Here is an 18,607-nt window from a genome sequence, read left to right as displayed (position 1 = left end):
ACTTAGGTCAGTCTCACTCCAAGCCCTGTGTTCTTCTAAAATAGAGGATTATTTTCCTATTATAACCTGATTTGTGCAGCATACTGTAAGGAGGGGGAAATAATGAATTGCATTGAAGCAGAATGAAGTGGAAAATTTCTCTTCAGGCAGCCATGTCTCCAAACAATTTATCCTTTGATAGACGACCAATTATCCAGTCTAATCCATTAAGGGATCCAAAGAATGGGCCTCATAGGAAATTTTTAAAAATATCCTAATAGTCGAAAAAAGTTGATTATATGCAATTAAAACATCCCATCTGAACCCAGAGTCCTCTCCGCCCTGCCACACAGGCCCTTATTTCCCCCATAGAACTCTTTCATTCATGGACTCTCCGATTGCAAAAGCTGGTTGCACTTCCTCCCGAGGCCCATTGTCCTTGGTATTTAAAGGAGATTCTGTACAGGCAGGCTCAAGCAGGAAGGGGCTTGGAGTAGACCATGCAGGCTCCCAAAATCACTCTGCCTTCTCCTACTTCTCACATCTCTTGGAGCTCAGGAGCCTCATCTTTGAAACGAGCTGATGACAGCTGCCCTCCACCCTTCCAGGGCCGTTGTTCTGGAATAACTGAGTAATAAATGCAAATGCAAGAGGATAATAGTCATATTCAGGTTCGTTTCTGAGAAAGGGATGTTAGGTCTTAGCAGTGGTCGGTTAAACAGGCCCATACTCTTTGTCTGTACAAGTCATCTGGGAGGCATATCTAAGACTCCAACAATGTTAATAGTCATGTTAAGAACAGCAGCTGCCCTGAGCAAGCACTGCCCTAGCACACGTCACACGTACATGGACTAGTTCATCCTAGCAGCCACCCTCTGATACCTGAAGAAATGAGGTTTGGAGAAGGGCACACAGACACTAGCCCGAGAAGCTACGATAGAACCAGGGACTGCCAGCCTCTGGGGCCTGGGTCCCTGTTGCCCACCAGCCACCTACCTAGAGTTATCGTTCAAAGCCCAAAAGAGCCTCCAGCAGCCTTTACTCTCTAAGGCTCCCTGTTTTTGTAAGTTCTTACACTGGGAAAAGTGGTATGAACTATTATAATGACAACCCTCACCATGTGTTCAGCCCTTTCCAGTTTATATAGCTCCTTTCCACCTATCATAGCATGTGAGCATCAAAACAACACTGAGGGTAAAGCCAGACAGAATTAGTGTCCTCATTTTACAAGTGGGGAAATAGAGACCCAAGATAACCCAGCCAGCAAGGGAAGGAATCATGACTCAAACCCAGGTTGTCCTGGCCCCAGACTCAGGACTTGGAACTGTCCATGCAGCAGGCACTGTGTCCCAACACCAGGAGTCCAGGAGCAGGGAGACAGCAGATCAGCTGTGGTCTGATGTCCTAGCCCATGACTGCCTATCTCTCCAACATGTCATCATCTTTCTTTGCAGCTCTGGATGGCCCATCTGGCCTGGTGACAGCCAATGTCACCGACACGGAAGCCCTGGCCATGTGGCAGCCAGCCATTGCCCCTGTGGACAGTTATGTCATCTCCTACACAGGGGAGAGAGGTAAGGTCATGTCTAAGACCCTCGCCACCAGGAGGAGTGTCTGTCATGCAGTTATCCCTCTTCCCTGTCATGTTGGCCCAGGATGGCAAAAATACATGGGTAACTTGTGGCTCTCGACCTCAGAATAGAATCATGGGCTGAAGGCAGGGGCTGGGTAAGTCGACGTGGGGGGCCTGGCCAGAGGGTGGCCATCCTCCTCTGCTTGTTGACAACTGAAGAGCATCAATGTTGTGGTTATACCAAGGGAGGCCAGCAGGCCATTTAAAGGGGAAAAAGGGCACATGTCCAGCCTGCATGTGTTTCCTCAGTCCGTCCCCTCTCTCCTGCTAGTCTCCCTGCCTGTCACTGTGAGCCTTCCTCTCTAGGCAGCTCCCCCAATCTCTTACAAAGAATGAGTTCATAATCTAGAGTCTTTTTTTTTTTAATTTTTATTTATTTTTGATAGTGTCACAGAGAGAGAGAGAGAGAGAGAGAGAGAGGCAGAGACACAGGCAGAGGGAGAAGCAGGCTCCATGCACCGGGGGCCCTACGTGGGATTCGATCCTGGGTCTCCAGGATCACGCCCTGAGTCAAAGGCAGGCGCTAAACTGCTGCGCCACCCAGGGATCCCTAGAATCTAGAGTCTTTTTTTTTTCAATTTATTTTTTATTGGTGTTCAATTTACTAACATACAGAATAACCCCCAGTGCCCGTCACCCATTCACTCCCACCCCCCGCCCTCCTCCCCTTCTACCACCCCTAGTTCGTTTCCCAGAGTCTTAAACAGGCTATTTCAGGAGGCACTGGGGAGCCCGGGCCTCTTAAGGTCTACAGAGGAGGCCAGTTGTAACAGATGAGATTGAGAAATCAGAAATTATTTCTCCCTGTCTTTGCAGACATCTATGCTAATTAATTTATTCAGTTAGCCTATTAGACACTTATTCAGGGCAGCAATACTCCATGGCCACCAAAACATAAGATCAAATATAAGTAAGAGAGAGGAGAAAGATACTGCTTTTCAGTGAATGAACTCATGCTTTTGTAATGAACTACCCTAGACAAAGACTTTACTATCTTAATCCCAAAGTATGTGTAAGTTTCATATTTTATGGTTCGGTTTTGTTTTACTTGCAGTGACATCATGAGGAGGTGCCATAACCCATACCTGGGGCCCCTGAAAATCTTAATTCCTCCCTGGGCTCAACCTCAGAGAGTTCTTTATGAGCATAGAATGAATTGGAGAACGAGAGAAGAGAGATTTGGGGGTTTATTCTTTTTTTACTCTTCTATTTATTCATTCATTCATTCATTCATTCATCTCTTCAATTATTAAATATTCCCAATGAGTGAACTCCTTAGAGTCAGGGAAGCTGATGTCATAACACCAACAGCAAATCAGAATATAGTTCACAGGGATTATGGAACCAGAAGATGCAGATCTAGAAAAGGGCCTGGTCCAGGAAAGCAGGTTTCATAGAAGATAAACAGGATGATGGACTCATTCCAGTTTACCCAGGGCTTTCCCAGTGCCAGCACTAAAAGCCCCATGCCCTGGGAAATCTCTCAGTCCTCCGCAAGCCAGAGAAGTTGGTCAGTCACCTGAGATCAGAAAATAAACACATGCATCTAGCACCGTGCTTTGGTTTCCACCACTGGACATGACCCAATAGGTCTGAGAGGTAGTAACCAGGCTGTAGTGGGTCTGTGTCTGCCTGATTTTTGTGGTTCTCAACACAACATTTGTCAAATTATAAAGGGATACGAGAGTAAGAGAACAAGAGGGGAGACCATGTAACGGGACGCATTAAATCTGGGCAGCCCGAGGCTTGGAGACGTTAGCTCGCTAGCCTCGTTAGCTTCCTCTTGTTCTTGTGCCTGGAAAAATCCAGTCTCCATATGATAAATCCTTTATATGTGAGCTGAGCACTCAAGAGAGAGGCAAGGGTGTGAGTCGGAAATCAGACCTGCTTTTCTTCAGGGTCACTGAAAGTTTCCGCTGGAAGTAGATGTGTGCGCCGTGTGCCACGTGTGCTGATGGCTCACACAGGGAGAGGTAACCACCTCGGTGTGTATTTCATGTTTAGTGCCAGAAATTACACGCACAGTGTCCGGGAACACGGTGGAGTATGCCCTGACCGATCTCGAGCCTGCCACCGAGTACACACTGAGGATCTTTGCAGAGAAAGGGCCCCAGAAGAGCTCAATCATCACCACCAAGTTCACAACAGGTACGAAGACGCCCACCCACAGCCTCCCTCTTAGACGGTCATGCTCTCCAAGCCTTCTTTCCTAAGTCAGATCCTTGCAATGTGATGATGTCAGCACCAGCTCAATTCACCAGCGCCCACTCAATCAGGACCTTAAGACACACACCATTTCCTTTTGAACTGAAATGACCTTATTCTCCCCATGGACTAGGAAACAGTTTTAAGAGGATGGCCTTTTTAAGTGAAAAACCAGTCCCCGTTGGCCCTAAACCCAGTATTTAATGATCCATATTCTAGGCAGGGAAATATTTTTAAGAGAAAGATTTTATGGCACATTTTCCTGGATGTCCATTGGGTTTTATACATTGAGATCTTTTTACAAACTGCAGCAAATGGGGAAATACTCATCCTTTCAGCAGAGGTGAACACCAATATCTGCACTCATCTATCTGCTTACTGAGGAGCAAGGGGGTTAGGGATGATGTTCACAGCTCTGTCTTTCTCCGCAAATCCACCCAAGGCCAATCAAGAGTATGTTGGTCTCCAAAAAAAAAAAAGTATGTTGGGCTGAGGAAAACCTGGCCCTTCAGGTGAAACAAACCACAGAGAATTGTCTTTGGAGATCACATGACTCAATCTCCGCATTTACAGATGAAAGGTTCTGCGCAAGGTCATATAGGTCATATAGGAAAAGGACTTGAAGCCAGGCTTCCTGATAACCCAGCCAGGGATTTTTGTCCTAGAGTTGCTGACATACTTGATAACAGATGACTTATCTTCTGCAGACCTTGATTCTCCAAGAGACTTGACTGCCACTGAGGTTCAGTCAGAAACTGCCCTCCTCACCTGGAGACCCCCCCGGGCATCTGTCACCGGTTACCTATTGGTATATGAATCTGTGGATGGGACAGTCAAGGTATGTTGAAGTCTATAAACTCCCCGCTGCTGTTTGAAACCTGTACATGACCCTCAAAGGAGAGAAGAATTACCCTGGGGCTATTTCTCCATCCCAGCACAGCTAGGGAGCTGGAAAAAAAAAAAAAAATTAATAGGGACTGGATGCCATGCCAGGTCTTCTGAATCATATGCTCCAGCCTCCCTGTCTCATTTTAACCAGACTCCAGTTTTGATAGCCTGCCAAGGTCAAGAACCACTGCTCACAAGACTGAAGGACATTTTAGGAGCTGGATTCGTGGTCCTTTAATGTTTTATTGAGCAGAAGCCAAGGGCCTCTTTAGCATCTTTGCCGTATATACACTATCTTGCAGATGGCATAGTTCCATTACGTATTGAAACATACGTCACCACATTCTTAGGACATCAACTGTGAATACTATTTACAGCAATTGTTATTTGTATTCTCTCCCCATTAACTTCTTTTCTTTTACTTTCTTTGAAATGACTTTAGCCCTTCCTTTCATACAAGTGAACTTGACCGCTAAACTTTATTTTCTGAACCCGTTACTGAATTTTTCATTTTAGTCATCGCTCTTTACCTGTCCAAGATCTTTTACTTATTCCCTGCTCGTTCACCTTTCTCTAGCGTATGGTTTGTATTCCACGTATCATTATCTTCTCTTTATCTCTAAGAATAGATGTTAACTGGTATTTTGTTTTACACCCTTCATAATGTCTCTTCCAAATTCTTCTTCTATATTTTTTTTTTCTCTGTCTGTGTCATTGCTATTATCTTTCATTTTGGAGACTTCCACCCAATGTCTGATGATCCTTTTGTACTTGAGCCAAGAATGAAAACAGCTTATTGGGAGTTCTGATTGCAGACACAGGCCTTGTCAACTAATGGGGGTCACCATAGAGTGAGTAGGCAAGAACCCAGCTATTTTGTTGGGGGACTTCAAGTAGCAGTTCTGTAAGCCTTTTCTCTGGAGCTAACCCGCCTCCCTGGAGTTCTTCCAACCCCTTCAAAACAAGCTGCCAGGAGAGTAATCAGAGGAAGAGTCTGAGACCCTACTGTGTACATACCTTCACTTCTGTTTCCAGTGCATCCACCTGGTGGATTTGAATCCACAGTCTTCTTTCTGGTCAATGTCTCCAGAGAGTTAACCTCACTGTTTCATCTGGAGGGAAAGCCAGTCATCCACACCGTGGGGGGGGGGGGGGGGGGGATTGGGGAGAGCTTGGAGTCTGTTCTTTATTTAAGCTTTTTAAACAAACTTCTGTCCACCCATGCCCCACACTGGCCTTCAAAGGCGTCTTTGCTTTCGTAAAAATTCCATTCCTGAACTTGCTGGGCTCAGCAGCACTCATCAACCAGCTTCTGACTGGCTCCACCCACTCAGTCAGTTATCCCCCAGCCTTCTGAGTTCTGCGCCCCCCGGGGTTGTCACTCCATGACTCCCTTCCCATCTCTCAAGATACTGTTGACATTGCATGCTTGTGTCTCATCTGTCATTCACTTCATCCTCATGGACTTGTACTTTCTATCCCTTTACTCTCATTGTAGCGGGTTCCAGAAGAAAGTAGAGCTAAACTGGCATGTCCAATCTGCCATGTTTAACTAGTGCATTGATTCACTAAAATGAGTGCATTGGATTGACCAATCTTGAAAGTCCCTTCCCAGCAGGCATTCTAGGACTGTGTTTACCTGAAGTCTTGAGCCTCATTTCAATCTACCCTGATTGCTTAGAAAAGGACTTTGCACAGCAGCCTAGAGAGCTGAGCCGTCACTGTATCCCCCAAGTAATTCAATGAACTCAGCTTTAGACTTGATCCTTCCCCAGGGACCAGACCTGGGGGCCACATAAAGGTCACTGGTGTCAGCTTACTGACTTAACCTTTCTGCCTGTCCAATCCCCAAATCTGCATGTTTCACTCAAGAGAATCAACCTGGTGTAGGAGGAGAGTCCTAGACAGGATGTTAGGAGACAGGAGATGAGACTAACGTCTGCCACCAACAAAATATGGAGTGAGAGCAAGTCCCTCAGCTTCTCTGAAAGTCAGCCCCCCACCCTTCATGGGAAGAATCAGGATAACCTCACCAGCCCAGCATGAAGATGCAAGAGAACCTTACAGGGTCCTGACATGACTCATTATTGTCTATGCCTTGTCGGCTGTGTTTGCAGGTTGCAGACAGCACTGTTGGGTTAGGTTTGCCAGCAGTGTAGGTTGGATTCCAATCCCAGACACCAAGACACCAAGGTCATCTGCTAAAAGGTGAAGTCACAGGCATTGGAAGCTAGAAAGAGAATTTGAAAAGGAGGAAAATCTGGAGAGCAGCCCAGTGAGCAATCACAAACTACAGGGGTAGTGAGAGGCATGCATGCCTCTCCTGGACATCTCTGTTCTAGGGTCAGCTTCAGCTTCCCGCCATGCCTGCCAAGCTCCTGCAATCACCCCTGACTCAAGAGAGCCCCAGAGTCACTGCAACAGGATCGTGTGGGAATCTTCTTAAATATGCACTTGGCAAAGCTCCACTTCTGGCCCTTAGGCGATGCGGCCCGTCTGAGATGGAGGCCAGGCATTGTTTTATTTTAAAGCTTCCCAGAGGACTGTGAAAAAGATCCATATTAGGGACATTGATATGACAGGTCTCAAAATCTAATCCTTTTGCCATTTGTGTGGTTCATCTTGTTACAAAGCTAAGCTTCTTGGTTCACATCATTCACTTGTTCAAAAACCTTTGGGGAATCCACGTTCCTTATGATAAACTTCAAATTCCACAGCTTGGCACTTAAGACCCTTTGTAACCTGGTTTTTGTCCACTTCTTCTACCACTCCACCACCTGAAACAAACTGTGGTCGAGGTAGGTCCTTACTTCTGCATATTATTTTAATGCCTCTCTTGGCCTCAGGACCTTTGCTCATACTTCACTCTCCCCATCTCTGATGTCCCAGAAGTGAGCATGGAGCCTGACACACAGTGAGACTCAGTGGATTCTTTTGAATGAAGAAATGAATGGATGAGTGAATGAATGCATGTATCAGCTATACCCTGAGGGTTTAAGTGACAAAAAAAAAAAAAAAAAAAAAAAAAAAAACTATTATATTCTTTCTTCTGCCCTTAGGAAGTCATTTTGGGTCCAGAAACCACCTCCTATAACCTGGCAGAGCTGAGCCCATCCACCCACTACACGGCCAAGATCCAAGCGTTGAATGGGCCCCTGAGGAGCAAGCTGGTCCAGACCAGCTTTACCACAAGTAAGGGACTCAGGGTGCAACAGGGCCTTGAGATGGAACTTTGTGAGACTAAGTCAAACCTCCACTTCTCCTCTGACTATGACTGAATTTTTCCATTAAAAGGCTCAATGCCTGCTACTACCTGAAAGGCCCAGGAATGTGGGTGCAGGAGGGCAAGGGCCTCCCTTTCCCGAGGTGAACGGGAAGGAAAGCCAGTAGTGAGACATCTGGATACAAACCCCGTCTCCCCCATCGCTCTGGGTGATTTAGGCAAGTTACCACCATTCTGCAAGCCTCAGTTCCTTCATCTACAATGGGATCACGAGGATCCCTTCTTCACAAGGACCTTGTGCAGGTCCCTGGGTTGTATCTGAACTCCCAGCCGAGGGGGCAGGGCTCACTGTAAGCTGTGTCCCTTTTCTTCCCCTTCAGCATGTCAGCCTTTACAAAGTCTGTCCATGCTCAAAAGCAGAAACAGTCCTCCACCCAAGCTGGCAGAATAATCAGGGCCCAGGTTTCTGGTGGGAGAAGGAGAGGCTCCCAATGACTAAATGCTTATAGTATGAGTGAGACTCAGATCTCGGCTCAGCGGTCCCAGCCCAGAGAACCAGCCCTGCACTCTGCCACCGGGTGTCTTCTGCAGATGGCAAATGGGCAAGGTTTCACAGGGAATTAAGAGGAAGCATGCATTTCTGAGAAAGGGAGGAGTTGGCTTTTGGAAAGCCCTGACCATGGGATACACAGAGTGCATCCCGGAGCTGCCTCCTGCCCTTCACCCTTCACTCAAGTCACTCTGCACACACCTGCCGAGGGAGGTGCAGAAGCAACAATCTCTCTTGCCAGACCTCACGCCAGGTGCTGGGAACACAAAAATATGAGTCTGCCCTAAAGATGCTCCCAGACGAGAGCCGGGAGGTAAATAAGGACACAGCTAATGGTACAGCCTCAGGAAAAGGGGTAGTACAAGGAGGAGGTCAGGTCAGATCAGAACCAACAGTTCTCTGTTCCGTCTGCTGAGCAGACCCCAAGATCATCCATTTCTATCAAGTTTTACCTTTCTTTTTTTTTTTTTGGTCACATTATTGCACTTGGAGATTCCCCAGACATTCTTGTTTGCTCCCTCTAAGATTCCCAAGCTCAGAGCAGTTAAATGACTTCTCCAGTGTCCTGAGGCAAAGGAGGGCAAGTTCGGGATGAGATTCCTTGTCTTTGGCTCCCAAATCCTCTGAAGAAGTTGGGATGCACTGTTATTAGATGCCCAGGAGAGCGTCCTGATCCACAGCACGCCTCCTACTGGTGCTAGAGACCCGGCCATCCTGCCAGGACCTAGGTCTGCACCAGGTGCTGCCTGGCTGCTCAAGGTAGATCAAGGTCAGCCTGATACACACTCATCACCGTGGTTTAGCTCTCCTCCCACTGAGCTCATCAGCCACTGCCATGAATATAAGAGACTGAGCTGGGTCCCTTATATCCCTAACTTCTAAAGCCTCATTGCACCCCTTCAAAATAGGCCTTATCCCCATCGTGCACACAAGAGAACAGAGCCTCAGAGAGAGTAAGTGCTGGTTCATAGGCATCTGGCCAATACACAGTGGAGCTGCAGTTTGAAAGCTCCTACCCCAATCCTCCTAGTCTAAGAGGTCACTCTTCCTTCTTCTCCCACAGTTGGACTCCTGTACCCATTCCCCAGAGACTGCTCCCAAGCAATGCTGAATGGAGACACAACCTCCGGCCTCTACACCATTTATCTGAATGGTGATAAGGCCCAGGCTCTGGAAGTCTACTGTGACATGACCTCCGATGGGGGTGGATGGATCGTGAGTATCCAGGGCTCTCAGGCATGGGGCATGGGGCAAGGGGGTGGAGGGCACAGTAGGGGTGGGGAGGGGAACAGGTCCTCCCCGTGCACTCAGACACACCCAGGATTTGAGGTTTTTGCAAGATAGTGCCTGTCACACAGAGATGCTCAGGAGCCATCTCTTAAACAAAGGAATGAGAAAGAAGCTGGGGATAAAAGCTAGGAGAAAATAATGTTCTTGTAATTTATCTGATTGATCCTCAGAAGACTCTGTGATGCGTAAAAATGACGGTTGTAGAGCCCATTATGTGGATTAATTAGCATTTGCTATCTAGCAGGCACTGTGCTAAGAGTTTTACATGAATTATTTCAGTCTCATTACTTTTCAAACTGGATAGTGGGGGTTTTTTTTGTAATTAATAAACTTAAAAAAATTATTTATTTGAGAGAGAGAGAAAGCCCAAGCGAGCATGAGCACGAGCAGGGAGGAGGGCAGAGGGAGGGAGAAGCAGGGTCCCCGCTGAGCATGGAAGCCAGATGCAAGGCTCCATCCCAGGACCCTGAGTCAAAGACAGATGCTCAACCGCTGAGCCATCCAGGGGCCCCTGGGTGGTACTTTTAATCCCTGTTTTTCACGTGGAGGTGGCCTGCCCAGAGTTACACAGACAAAGCCGGGGACTGGTCTGATGTTCTTCCTCTCAAAAAGATGCCTTCTCTCTCTTGCAGTAGCTAAAGCGCACCCTGATGCACTGGTTATGTTACAGGTGTTCCTGAGGCGCAAGAACGGACGTGAGGATTTCTATCGCAACTGGAAAGCCTACGCTGCTGGGTTCGGGGACCGCAGAGAAGAATTTTGGCTTGGTAACGCAGCCCTGCATGTTTGCGTCCCTGATGCCCATTTCTGCCCTCCTTGTCATTGTTCCTAACCCACAGCGCCCCATAGGAGAGAGAGAGACCAGGAGGGAACAATAGTTATGGTAGTAGACACGGAATATCAGCTCTTCCATGGAAAAGACTCTAAATTCTTTAGGTCATTAAAAATAAAAACCTGGTCCTGGGCGAGCCAACAACCAGACTGAGTCTAGCCTGAAGTCATTCACTGAACCACTTATAGACTCATCCTCACTGATGTTATTAACTGTTTTCATTCTGGGCTCCAGGTGTTGAGATGGGCCTTATAGCCATAACCTTGAGCCTCGTAGCACCTGTGCAAGGTACAAAATTCCCATCTTGAACATGGGAAAAGAGGGATGAAGTCCCATACCCATAGGAATCTAGCCAATAAACAGTGGAGCTGCAACTTGAAATCTCCCCAAACAACACTTCAGTGCCATCATCCACCCACCCATCCACCCATCCACCCACCCATCCATCCATCCATCCACCCATCCATCCATCCATCCACCCATCCATCCATTCATCCACCCACCCATCCATCCATCCACCCACCCACCCATCCACCCATCCATCCACCCATCCATCCACTCATCCGTCCACCCATCCATCCACCCACCCATCCATCCATCTATCCATGCATCTAGTACTTTTTCAACAATCTCTCTGCAAGGAGCACTGTTCTGTGTTCTGGTACCTGGGCCGGGGAATGTCCACCCGGTTAGCATCCACTGCCTCTCTCTTGCAAGAAGCTTTGGAGGTTAAAAGGTGCTTTCTCCACCTTATTTCCTTTGATCTTCACAATGCCCTAGGAGGCTAGCAGGGCAAGGGTGTCAACCTGATTCTACCTGAGGCTCAGAAGCACCCTATATTTTATCTGCTGTTATGCCATCGAGGAGCAGACCAAAGTGCAAAGCCTAGGTCTATGTGAGAAGGACCTCTTTTTATAGCCCAACTGCTGCTCCTATAGGGTGGATGGAATAGAAACAATAGCCTCAGTCACTTGGGTTTCTTCTGTAACCCTTGCCTGTCCTCCCCAGGGCTGGACAATCTACACAAAATCACAGCCCAAGGGCAGTACGAGCTCCGGGTAGACCTGCGGGACCACGGGAAGACAGCCTACGCCGTCTATGACAGGTTCAGCGTGGGGGATGCCAAGACTCGCTACAAGCTGAAGGTGGAGGGGTACAGCGGAACTGCAGGTACGGGATAGCACACTCCGGGCCTCTGAAACCCCAAAAGCCTTCCTTGTGTTTTAACTAATTCCTCCCCCCTTGTTTCCTTGATCAATCCATTGACTTATCAGATCAACAAATAAATGAATCCTTATGAAATCCTTATCCAGAACCGCAACTAAACAGATCTGGGTAGATTTTGGTCACCAAAACACAGAGTTGGGTTGGGAATCAGAAAAATATATCTTTCTCTCACCCATTTTTAGGTATCAACTTTAGATGGATGAGCAGTCTCTTGGGGGCCTGAATACTCACCTAATCCAGTGCATCTAAGTTTATTTATTTAAATTTATTGTGTACCTCTGACCCCCAGGGATCCTGTTAATGTGTGGGTGCAGACACACCAAGATTCTGCACTTCTTACAGGTTCCCAGGCGATGCCACTGTTGGGGATGTTGCTAGTCTATGGACCACACTTTGAGTAGCAGACAGTCCACTCCATCACCCACCCACTTGCATCTTTTCAAAGACATCCCTGCCACATGGTCATCCAGCCTTAACCCACATACCCCCGACGATCAGAAGCTCACTCCCTTCCAAGGGCCCTCGCGGTCCTTGTGTGATACACAACGTAGCTCAGATCTTGCAGATGTCATTGACCTGCAGTGCCTTTGTGTGCTTTTCTGGCTTCACCATAGAGGAGAAATTAATAAGGAAGCCACATGCATTCAGGCCTATGAGGTAGCATCTCCTTGTTGGGAATATTCCACTAGCGTTATCCCTTTCCAATTCTCACAGACACTGTTCCAGGAAGATGGTGCTAGAACACACATGAGGAAACTGAGACCCAGAAAAGTTGAATGAGTTGCCCAAGGTGGACACAGGGGGAGGCAGACAGGCAGGAGATAGATGTGCTTGGTATCGAGGAGGGACCAGGTCTGACGGTATGACCACCCAACCCCACCCCCACCACCCTTACCTGCTTTGGGGTGCGCCCAGTTACGTCTATGCAAAGAGAAAAGACAGAAGCTATGGCACTTCTCTAACCTCTCTGAGCCCCGAGTCTCCAGATAAAGATTTGCTGAAAGCCAGGCTCAGTCTAAGGAGAGACCGGGCTCTTTTGAGACCAGTGTGCTGGTAGTGAAGAGAGAGACCCAAGAGCCAAAATTGTTTACATTCTTGCATCCCTCAAAGAATTCTGACATTTTATTACCTGGCAATAAATATCTCTTTGAGTGAAGTGGCTTCGGGCAAGAAGGATATCCTTATGGGAAGGAAGCAAAGCCTCTGCGCAGCAGGAATGCGACCTCCACCCCCCTCTCTGCATTTATTTCCCAAGCCCCTTCACAAAGGGAGCCCTGGTAAAGCTGCATCCTCTGGTGGCAGCTGGCTCTCCACAGGAGGGCATCTTGTTTCATCCTTACTTACCTGCTCCTGGTCGCTTCCTCGGTGAAAAGGCAATGAGGCCCTTTGTACCTTGCTTCAAAATGTCAGTCCTGCCTTTGGCTCTCTGAGCGCCAGCGTGTAAAGGAATGCAAAAGCCATGATAAAAGTAACAAGAATCACAGCTACCATGCACACCACTCTACCTTCATACCCCTTGAGGGTCCCAACAGGACCCTGAGCTGGATAGAACCAATGTGCTAGCTCCATTTTCTAGAACTCGGAGGCTCAACAGGAGGCCTGACGTGTGCAAGGGGACACTAGGGAGTGAAAGCTGGACCCTCCAAAGCCACCCACAAGCCTCTGTCTACCCCCATGATGCTGCTTCTAGCAGAAATCAGTCCTTGGGGGGCACGCCTATGGCCCTTCCAGTCCCGTGTTTGATACTAATTCTGGGTCCAAAGTTCGAGGCCAGCCACCCCAGGATCTTTCAGTTGCCACCCTGGTCCTGCCCTTCTAAGCCCACAAGGAAACCCCAGCTGGGATTCCTCAGATCCATATTTCCTCACTACAGGTGACTCCATGGCTTACCACAATGGCAGATCCTTCTCTACCTTCGACAAGGACACGGACTCAGCCATCACCAACTGTGCCCTATCCTATAAGGGGGCTTTCTGGTACAAGAACTGTCACCGTGTCAACCTGATGGGGAGATATGGGGACAACAACCACAGTCAGGTGAGCGAACTTTCAGAGTCCGGGGCAGGGCCTGGGAAGCTGGTTGTGGGTGACAGGCAGGCACCCCAGCCCCTGGGTCCTGGCCGAGACTTGGGGGCAGCCACTTCTGGGACATGGTGGCACATCTATTCCCAGAAAGGAGGAACCTCGTAGACACTGCAAGTCAGGTAAAATCCTAGAAACAGCACATGATAACACATGAAGATCCCGGGGAAACCCCTAGTCATGTGGATCCCAAACACAGGAAGCTCTCCTCAGGTAAAACTCGGGTCTGAACTCCAGAAGGAAAAGTAGATAAAAGTGGAGGCCGTCTAGGTGAAGTGGGGGCAAGAGTGGGGTGTTTTTTCCACTTTATTGTGTTGCCCCCAGGACGCGTCCACTCTAGCATTATGGTACCACTTTTCTTTCCTCATCCCCTACCACCAGAGTGATACAAAGTCCTTCTGGAAAAAGTGAGCAAACATAAACGCGTGCCCAAAAAGAAACTTCTTTTTCCAACCTCCTCCCATCCAATATGGGAAGAACGAACTGACATAAAAAGGGGTGTCAGGAGTCCTGTCCCAGCTCTGGCTCTGCCCTGGCAGCTGTGACTCCATGAAGTCACTTTCCCTCTCCGGCCTCAGGCTGCAGCATAGAACGAGGAGGGCTTGCTTGCAGCTCTGCACCTCCGTCTGAGGGAAGACCGAGGGCGGAGGAAGTCAGCATAGGGACCAAGCTGTCAGGCTGCAGTACTTCCCCCAAACTGAGTAGTTACAGGCACATTTGCTCCTGGGGTGCACCAGCCATTCTCCAATCCCACCTCCCCGTCAGACTCTGAGACTACCTGAGATCAATGATTGCCAAAAAGAAAATGGAATCATATAAAATGTCTTTATTTTTGTGCATTTTACCAGCCATTAACTCCTCCATGTCCCTTCACAGCCCAACTCAGCTTAGGGAGGAGAGGGGTCAGAGAATGAGGTGGTGGCCTCATAGGAGCATTCCTGGAAGTAGACCTCCCTCCTCTGGTGGGGCAACGGGCCTTGTGAGTTTTGATGGGGAGACTCTACCATCTGTAGACTCTGTGGAAGAGTCAAATGTGGAATTGAGGGGCCCAGACACAAATATAATCTTTTCTTGAGCAAAAGAAATAATAAAATAAAATAAAAAAATAAAATAAAATAAAATAAAATAAAATAAAATAAATAAAATAAAATAAAATAAAATAAAATAAAATAAAATAAAATAAGTAAAAATCTTTGGCCAAGTTTCCAAGGATATTTTTCCCTACTGAAGATGAGAGAAGTCATACTTGGCACCTAAAATGTGCCCAGCACTATGATTGCTCCTTTACAAACTCATTTCATCCTCATAGTATCCTTTCTAGGTTGGCCCTATCAGACCCTAAGCAGGGGAGGGAGAAGGTGGTGAAACTGAGCCCCAGAAAGGTTTGTAAAGAAATGCAAAAAGGAACAATGGGGGGAAAAAAAAAGTAACAATGGGCACAGCTTGTTCAAGACCATTTATGTCTCAAGTAAGAGCCTTAAGATTTAACTCCATCTATCAGGTTGTAAGATTTGTGTCCCCCCTAGGTTTTTCCTGCTACTCCGGAGAAACCTTTATTAAAACACTCCACAGGAGTGAATTAGAGACTCCCCTGCACATAGCTAGTCAATCCTGTAACTTCCAATCGTGACCTGAATTCCCCCCGCGCCTACTCCTACCAATGGCAAGTTCCATGGGCCACCATTTTGTCTCATGACGGCAGCTCAATGCAAATGCGGGTGGCTTCTGACTGAAATTTAAAATATGGACTCAGGGATCCCTGGGTGGCGCAGCGGTTTGGCGCCTGCCTTTGGCTCAGGGCGCGATCCTGGAGACCCGGGATCGGATCCCACGTCGGGCTCCCGGTGCATGGAGCCTGCTTCTCCCTCTGCCTGTGTCTCTGCCTCTCTCTCTCTCTCTCTCTCTCTGTGACTATCATGAAGAAATAAATAAAATCTTTAAAAAAAAAAAAAAAAAAAAAACATGGACTCGGATTCGGGCCGCTCCTTTGCAACTTTTCACGGCCCAGATCCATAGAGATGCAAGAGACAGCTGTGAACTAACAAATGGTCGGGTTGAAACAGAGCTCCCTTTGTTCCCAACAACTAAGCGGCAACAGTCAGTGAGCACCTGGACTAGTGGAAACCAATCTGGAGGTCTTCTCTTTTTTACAGGGCGTTAACTGGTTCCACTGGAAGGGCCACGAATATTCAATCCAGTTTGCTGAGATGAAGTTGAGGCCCAGCAACTTCCGAAATCTCGAAGGCAGGCGCAAACGGGCGTAAATTCCAGGAACAATTACTGGGTGGGAGAGGAGTAGGGCCCAGAGAAAGAAGCAAATTTTACCAAAGTCTCAATACAACCCGTCCAACCATCAAGCCACACCGGGTATTTGGCAGGAGTTAAAGCTGACCTTGGATCACCGGGGCCAATGGCAGGAGCAATGGCCTCACCTCCTCTGCGAGTACTTCCTTCGCACCAAAGACAACAGTCTCCACAGGTGTCTGTTTTGTTGTTTGAATCAGCAAAATCTTCCAGTGGCGGCGTCACGGTGGTTGTCCTTCTCTTAGGTGGCTCTGGGAATAGGAGAGGGGTAGGCTGTACAGTGGTAGTTTGTGTTAGAACCAGCTGTATTTTACACAAAACTGTATAATTATCATTATTTTTGTTCGCAGTGATTTGGTGTGTGTCATGGGAGGCCGTCCCCCAGTTTTTTTTTTTTTTTTTTACAGTTCATGCAACAAAAACCAGAAAAGCAATACTGTTTCGATTTTAAGGATATGATTAATATTATTAATATAATAATAATGATGATGAAAACTAAGAATTTTTAAAGAGATCTTCCTTTCCAAAACACATCTGGACAGTACCTGATTGTATTTTTTTTTTTTTTTAATAAAAGCACAAGTACTTTTAAATTCAGCTGTTGTTTTGCCTTTCATTGTTGATGCTAAATTCCACCAGAGTCAATGTATTTGAACAGAGGAGAGGAATGCTGGAAAGGAAGGTGAGGAGGATGGGAGGGGAAGGAGGGGGGAGGGCTACAGGCTGGGAAAGAAGAAAGCACTTTTTTGAACAAAGTTGAACGAAGTTGGGGAAAGGTTACCACTTCAGATTCGGCTTCTTGTTCAATGGTTTCAAGACTAAGAGTTTGTCATTTCCTTCTTTTTTTTTTTGTTTTTTACCTTTACTTATTCATTCATGAGAGAGACACAGAGAGAGGCAGAGACACAGGCAGAGGGAGAAGCAGGCTCCATGCAGTGAGCCCGATGTGGGACTCGATCCCAGGACCCCAGGATCACACCCTGAGCTGAAGGCAGTTGCTCAACCGCTGAGCCCCCCAGGTGTCCCAAGAGTTTGTTGTTTCAAAGATGCTTTTACATCCGTCCTCTAACGTAACCTCCTGGAAATTCCATGATGGAGATGAGGAGATGATAATCCAGCAGGGATTAAAATGCCCAGAGGCAGACTGCCTGAGTTCAAATCTTGGTTCCACCAACTCCTAATTCGCTGACCTCTCTGTGCCTCAGTTTCCTAATCAGTAAAGTGGGGGATACTCACAGTTCTTAACTTCATAGCATTGCTTCAAAGAAAAAAAAAGAAAAAACCCATCCAGATGCGGCCCTTAACATGGTGCCGGGGGTGGAGCAGGTGCCAGCAGGTGTTAGCTGTCTCTACTATCACTTTGTCGGTGACAGATTGGGGTTGACAAAGGTGCAATGACTTGCCCTGGGCCACCCCCCACCCCCAGTTAATCCTAGAGCTAGGATTTCGACTCCGGTCTCTGACCCCAGTATTCTCACTGTCCCTCGGTATCTGATGAAAAGTCCCCCTTCCCCGAGGAAACGTGTGTGTGTTGTGAGCTATGATCAAGGGCAGGGAGGTCCAGTGGATGCCTCCGACAACCCCGAGGTCGTAGAGCCAGAAGGAGTGTGTGTCAGGGGTATCTCCGCGTCCCGGCCTCAGAGCCCCCGGTGTCCCCAGACTCGGCCTGAATGCCTCTGGCGGGGCGGGAACTCCCCCCAAGCACAGCACATCTGTTTGTACCCAGGGGACACGGCATAGCCGGCTGGGACCCCACAGGACACGTTCGTCTTTGCGAGCAGGGTGGGGGCTGGGGGGCGGGAGGAGCAACCCCCAGCTGATCCTCTGAGAGATTTTCAGCAAATGGACTGATTTAAAGGAAACGTTTGGGCTGATAGGCCTCATTCAAATGGAATGTGATGGCTCAGATGTGAGGACGAGAAGAATTTATGGCTCGGGCCAGATCCTTTGCTGCCGAGTTTATCTTGCTTTAATAAATGCTGTCACGTTATATACACAGTTGGCTGCCCCAGATCACAAGACTCGCTGCCTGCAGTTGGGCCATAGCAACCCCGGCCGCGCTGTCAACCCGACCACGGGCGCCGGCAGCCACCGAGCCCCCAGCCGGAAGCCCGGGCCGCCCGGCCCCTCCAGCGAGACCAGGGGCACCAACGTACTGGCCCCGAGCCACAGCGGCGTGCGGTTCTGGTTGGTGCAGGAGCCCCACGGGGGGTCGTGGGTGCCCCCCCCCCGGGGCTGGGCAGGCAGGAGGTCCAGGAGCCACAGCGGCGTGCAGTTCTGGTTGGTGCAGGAGCCCCAGCAGGCGGGAGGCCTTGACGGGCCCTGGGGGGGTCGTGGGTGCCCCCCACCCAGAGCTGGGCAGGCAGGAGGGCCCGAGCCAAGCCGCTCAGGGCT

At 48.3% G+C, this 18,607-nt stretch overlaps 1 protein-coding gene across 10 annotated transcripts in view; it reads left to right on the top strand.

Moving 5' to 3' along the window:
* The window catches only part of TNC (tenascin C), a 92,441-nt gene extending 75,635 nt beyond the window's left edge, over nucleotides 1–16,806 (top strand). For all 10 annotated transcript variants that reach the window (XM_072842523.1, XM_072842524.1, XM_072842521.1 and 7 more), the window contains 9 exons: nucleotides 1,434–1,553; nucleotides 3,617–3,760; nucleotides 4,525–4,655; nucleotides 7,765–7,897; nucleotides 9,542–9,693; nucleotides 10,439–10,535; nucleotides 11,609–11,770; nucleotides 13,701–13,864; nucleotides 16,063–16,806. In XM_072842523.1, coding sequence (XP_072698624.1) covers nucleotides 1,434–1,553; nucleotides 3,617–3,760; nucleotides 4,525–4,655; nucleotides 7,765–7,897; nucleotides 9,542–9,693; nucleotides 10,439–10,535; nucleotides 11,609–11,770; nucleotides 13,701–13,864; nucleotides 16,063–16,173 — 1,214 coding nt within the window. In that variant the 3' untranslated portion in view covers nucleotides 16,174–16,806. The remainder of the gene's footprint in view (nucleotides 1–1,433; nucleotides 1,554–3,616; nucleotides 3,761–4,524; nucleotides 4,656–7,764; nucleotides 7,898–9,541; nucleotides 9,694–10,438; nucleotides 10,536–11,608; nucleotides 11,771–13,700; nucleotides 13,865–16,062) is intronic.
* Nucleotides 16,807–18,607: the final 1,801 nt, after the last annotated feature.

This window comes from Canis lupus, chromosome 10 (genome assembly GCF_048164855.1).
Source record: "Canis lupus baileyi chromosome 10, mCanLup2.hap1, whole genome shotgun sequence".
NCBI lineage: Eukaryota > Metazoa > Chordata > Mammalia > Carnivora > Canidae > Canis > Canis lupus.
Note: the sequence above shows the minus strand (reverse complement) of the source record. Positions and strands in the feature narration are given on the sequence as shown.